General features: G+C 53.0%; 1 protein-coding gene across 1 annotated transcript; it reads right to left on the bottom strand.

Annotated features, from left to right (window-relative positions):
- Positions 1-1317: 1317 nt before the first annotated feature.
- On the bottom strand, positions 1318-1839 carry LOC119114626 (putative PE-PGRS family protein PE_PGRS54). The gene has a single exon (XM_037238679.1). It carries the CDS (start codon positions 1837-1839, stop codon positions 1318-1320), a length of 522 nt encoding a protein of 173 aa, XP_037094574.1.
- Between the last annotated feature and the right edge of the window lie 2585 nt (positions 1840-4424).

Raw genomic sequence — 4424 nt, 5'->3', positions numbered from 1 at the left:
AGCTGTAGCGAGCGCCTCTATTGGACGAAACCAGGACGCTTCAGGTCTGCCCCTCCGGAGGTTCCCGTCCAGCCTTGCGGGCAGGACCGATGGCGTTCAGCCCATACCCAGAAGTCGATGGTCGATGATCGCGAAACAGGTGGTGCTGAATCTGTGTTCTGACTGTGATTGCATTTAAAACTGTCAATATGGTGCCAAAAGTGGCATCGCTTTGACGTCAATACTAAATTATTTTGTTAGAGCTGGAGAAGAAAGGATCTTTATAAAGATATCGACCTTTTTGGTGAGAAAAGTCAAGGGAAAGCAAGCTTCGATAAAATGTCGAGGAAAAGACTTCCACCTTTCGAGAGATGCTTGTCAACGTCCATACCTTTTCGCCTTTTTGGCACTCGACTCCGGTAATGCTGACCGCATGTCGCGTGATTTCCTGCTAAAAACAGGACAACACGCAAGTTCGGCTCTCGTGCTTGCCAGTTATCACAGCCCGAAAATTGTGCTCGGGCGGTGAAAATGTATTTGTTTAATCTAACGACTAATTTCTGATCCCCTTGTGTTGGGGAGAAGACTGATGCGGCGTCGCCGAGGTTGTTCCCAACAGTCTACACACAGATCCTGTGGCGGCGCTCGCCGCCATTGCGGTGTACCTCCAATCAACGTAAACTTGCATGTGTATGTTAGCACTGTATGTAATGCGTGGTTTCTTGCATAAAGGGAGCAGGAGGGGTGCGACTGGACAGGCAAACACATGGCGGGCGACAAGTCCAACGTTGACCTCTGGGGCAGCGTTACAACATGAGCTTGTATCGGAAGCTTAGTCTCCTGTCTGAAGCTTAGCTTCTATCTGTTTAGCTTAGCTTCCTGCTGGGGAAATCAATCGAGGCACCCCCTCATTTTAATTTTAATTGATATACCTGTCGCGTAAGATGCAGTGAATGGTCTATATGGGCCTCATCGTGTCCAATAATGCAGCTGTTTTTCACTGTGCATCTGTTTTGGGCACGATTGCCAATGGTATCCCGAGTAAGTCAACTGCATTCGCACTTCGGTGATGAGAGTCAAAAGAGTGAGGCAGGTGTGATTTATTTTTCTAACAGTGGTTAACAGAAGTCTCCTCTCTACGAATTTGTCCTGATATTTTTGCTGAGGCGTAGAATGTGTTCACATCGCCAAATTTATATCCGAAAAGGGCCGCAGCTATCTACAGGGTTCCCAAATGCAAGTTACGTGCAAAGCGCAGCAAGAAAGCAAATCCGATAGAACACTTCGGTCCAGTTTTTGCCGTTTGTCACCAGGCAGCAAACCAATGTGCGCCTGGGTTCAAGAGAGCGCCAACACCGGGGGCGCCTCCATGTCCGCCGACGCAGTGGCGGAGTCAGCGGCGCCGGCGGGGTCGGTGGACTCTGCGTCGGCGCGGGGCCTCTTGCGACGGCGGCGGCGGCGGCGCAGGCAGCAAACGCTGCCGTCTTCGCCGACCTGCTGTCTACAGCGCAGCCTCCTCCGCCGCTTCCTGCGACTGGCCCCTCCCCCGGCCGTCGAGCTGGCATCGCCGCCGTCTGTGGCGTCAGAGTCGGCATCGGCGACCCCCGCTGTTGACTCCGACGCGTCGTTTGGCAACATCTGGTCCCCGGCGGACTCCTCGTCTCCCAGCGCCTCCTGGGCATCCCCAGGTCCGGTACCTCCTCCAAGCATGGGGGGCCTGCCGTCGCCCTCAGCGTCCGCACCGTTCACTGAGAGGCCATTTTGTCCGTCTCCCATGTCGCCCCCGTCTCCGCCACCTGTCAAGCCTTCCCCGTCTCTGGAGCCTACCATGTCTCCCGCGTCTCCTTCGCCACCTGTCATGTCTTCCCCGTCTCCTCCACCACCTGTCATGTCTTCCCCGTCTCCTCCGCCGCCTGTCGTGCCTCCGCCGTCCCCTCCGTCGCCTGCCATGTCTCCGCTGTCCCCTCCGCCGCCCGCCATGCCTGCGCCGTCTCCTCCGCCGCCCACCATGTCTGCGCCGTCTCCTCCGCCGCCCACCATGCCTGCGCCGTTTCCTCCATCACCCGCCATGCCTGCGCCGTCTCCTCCGCCGCCTGCCATGCCTGCGCCGTCTCCTCCGCCGCCCGCCATGCCTGCGCCGTCTCCTCCGCCGCCTGCCATGTCTGCGCCGTCTCCTCCGCCGCCTGCCGTGTCTGCGCCGGTCTGGCGGGCCGTCTCTACGCCATCCTGCATCGTGTCCACCTGGCCGCTCGTCGCCGGCTGCTCCTCATCCTCAGCCGGAGGTGTAGTGGGCGGCGGCGGCGGCGGAGGAGGGGGTGGGGGTGGCGGTGGTGGCTGGGTTCGGCGAGCAGCCGCTTGCTGCATCCGAACTACATCCTCGATGGTCAGTCGCTGCGGCTGGGGCTGCGGAGAAACACCAAATATCGTAGAAATTACGACAGATAAGGTACGATAGATATGGTACGATCTGTTCGAATCGCACCGAGAGGAACGGGATAAGGACCGTCCACACAGGGCGAGGGAGAGTAAGGGAAGGGCATGCATGCAGGGGAGCATGGAGGGAGGGAGTTGATGGAGCGTAACAGAAGAGTAGGAGGGGTGGAGGTTAGAAATCGTAATGCTACGCTTGGGTGTGGTTGAAAATCATGCTGGTCCCCTTTTTACGCTTTTGAACATTTGTTTGCTTATTCATTTGGGGCATAAGCAGTCCATAGGCAAAAACCTAACTGCGGAAGCAGTTCATTGCTTAAATGCAGTAAATACACGATACATACACGAACAACAAAGCTAGCCATACAGAGACATACACATTATACGCATTCAAGCATACACCTTACACAGTCACACATACAGGTCACACACAGCCAAACATACACCTCACACACTCAGATACAACGGTCATCAAAAGAACACACCGCGAGTGCCGGCAAACCTGATCAAGGTACGTCGACATGATCTTGTTGGCTGAACAAGTCACTTGAGGGAGAATGCTGTAGAAAAAAAATTGCAGGCAATGGGTAGACGTGTGGAAAAGTCCTTTTTAACAGTGATAACTATTGCAGATGGCTCGTGCAAGAGGCCAGTGTGCCGAGAGCATCAGGCGGGACTATGTGGCTAGACCGAACAGTGATGTCAGGTGAGCGCAGTCAAGCCTCAGATGATGTGCTTTGCATAACAATAATACGTCAGTTTGAGTAAAGCATGATGAGACAGATGCCGCTTTGAAATAAGCCAGAAGATGCTCATAAACCAGTGGAGGACGCCGGGACTGGGCACTCGAACCCAACCACATGAGAAACCGGCGCGGTATTCGTTCGAACTGGGAGAGATGTGAAATGGTAGCACGGCTCCCAATAATATTACCGTAGTCCATCAGCGATCTTACATGAGCATTGCAGGCATGCAGCAAAGTCTGGCACGTTAAAACCATTAAAAGTCTGACACATAGACACATTAAAGACGGATACCGTTGACTTTCTTTCACGACCATTGATGCGCCTTTTTTTGTTTCATGATCCAGCTCGATGAGGGGTCAAACAGACATTAACTTTTTGGAATGTTACGCTTAACACAACGAAACCAGAGAAAGTGAGAGGGCTTCCGTCGTAAACAGTGCTTAAACAGGAGATCAAATATTGACTAAAAAGGCGCTACCTAATTCATGGACGATCCATAGTGAACTCTGTTCGCGAAGACAGCAATAATCACGACAATGAAACTGATGTTGCAAGTTTTGCAACCGAAGGGTCGACAAATGAGGCTTTGTTTTTTTCTTTGCCTTTTCTCTATTCAAGCTTTTCGCCCGTTGTGCCGTTGACCTGACAGTTGAGTACCCACAGTGGAGTCCTGAAGAGCTGGGGAGGGGGAGGGGGGAGAGGGTCCAACATGTGTCTGAACACGTGAGCGGCCGATCTCACGCTCGGCGTGGTCAGCGAGTGTGTTACATCGGCATCGGATATTGGCCGGTACAGCTCGTAAGGCGTAAGGCAGCGTTACCACTCTAGAACGCTAGAGCACGACGTTTGAACGCAAAAGCGGCGCGTGCGGCCCTCCCTCTGTTGTACAATTCCCTGGAAATTCTTGGAGCGCTGTCGCATCACGAACGTCGAGCGTGCATACGGCAGATGTTCAACGTAACGGTTCGCTAACATAGTGTCACCTAACTATTAATTTCAGTCGTTTTAACCTACGGACACTGCGTTGGCGCAAACTATCAATCATGACAGACAGGTGGACCATTATTATGGATCAATAGCACACGCACCCTGAAGATTTGTATTTTTACTGGTACGGTTTTGCTGATCTAGGGGTGTGCGATTTCAAGCGTTTTTCAGCTTTCTCAGATTTAAAAATTTTCAGATTTTTTTCGGGCGTGCAATTTCAGCGAACATAGAACTTCAACAAACTACCAGCATAAAAGTTTTGGCAGGCTTACTGAAACTCTA

This window comes from Pollicipes pollicipes, unplaced genomic scaffold (assembly GCF_011947565.3).
Source record: "Pollicipes pollicipes isolate AB1234 unplaced genomic scaffold, Ppol_2.1 Scaffold_1600;HRSCAF=1878_pilon_pilon_pilon, whole genome shotgun sequence".
Classification (NCBI taxonomy): Eukaryota; Metazoa; Arthropoda; class Thecostraca; order Pollicipedomorpha; family Pollicipedidae; genus Pollicipes; species Pollicipes pollicipes.
The sequence above is the reverse complement of the archived record's forward strand: the minus strand, read 5'-3'. Positions and strand labels throughout refer to the sequence as shown.

Bases quoted from the DNA above. Each gene is read 5' to 3' on its own strand.
- LOC119114626 (XM_037238679.1), bottom strand. From the start codon at position 1,839: ATGACAGGTGGCGAAGGAGACGCGGGAGACATGGTAGGCTCCAGAGAC.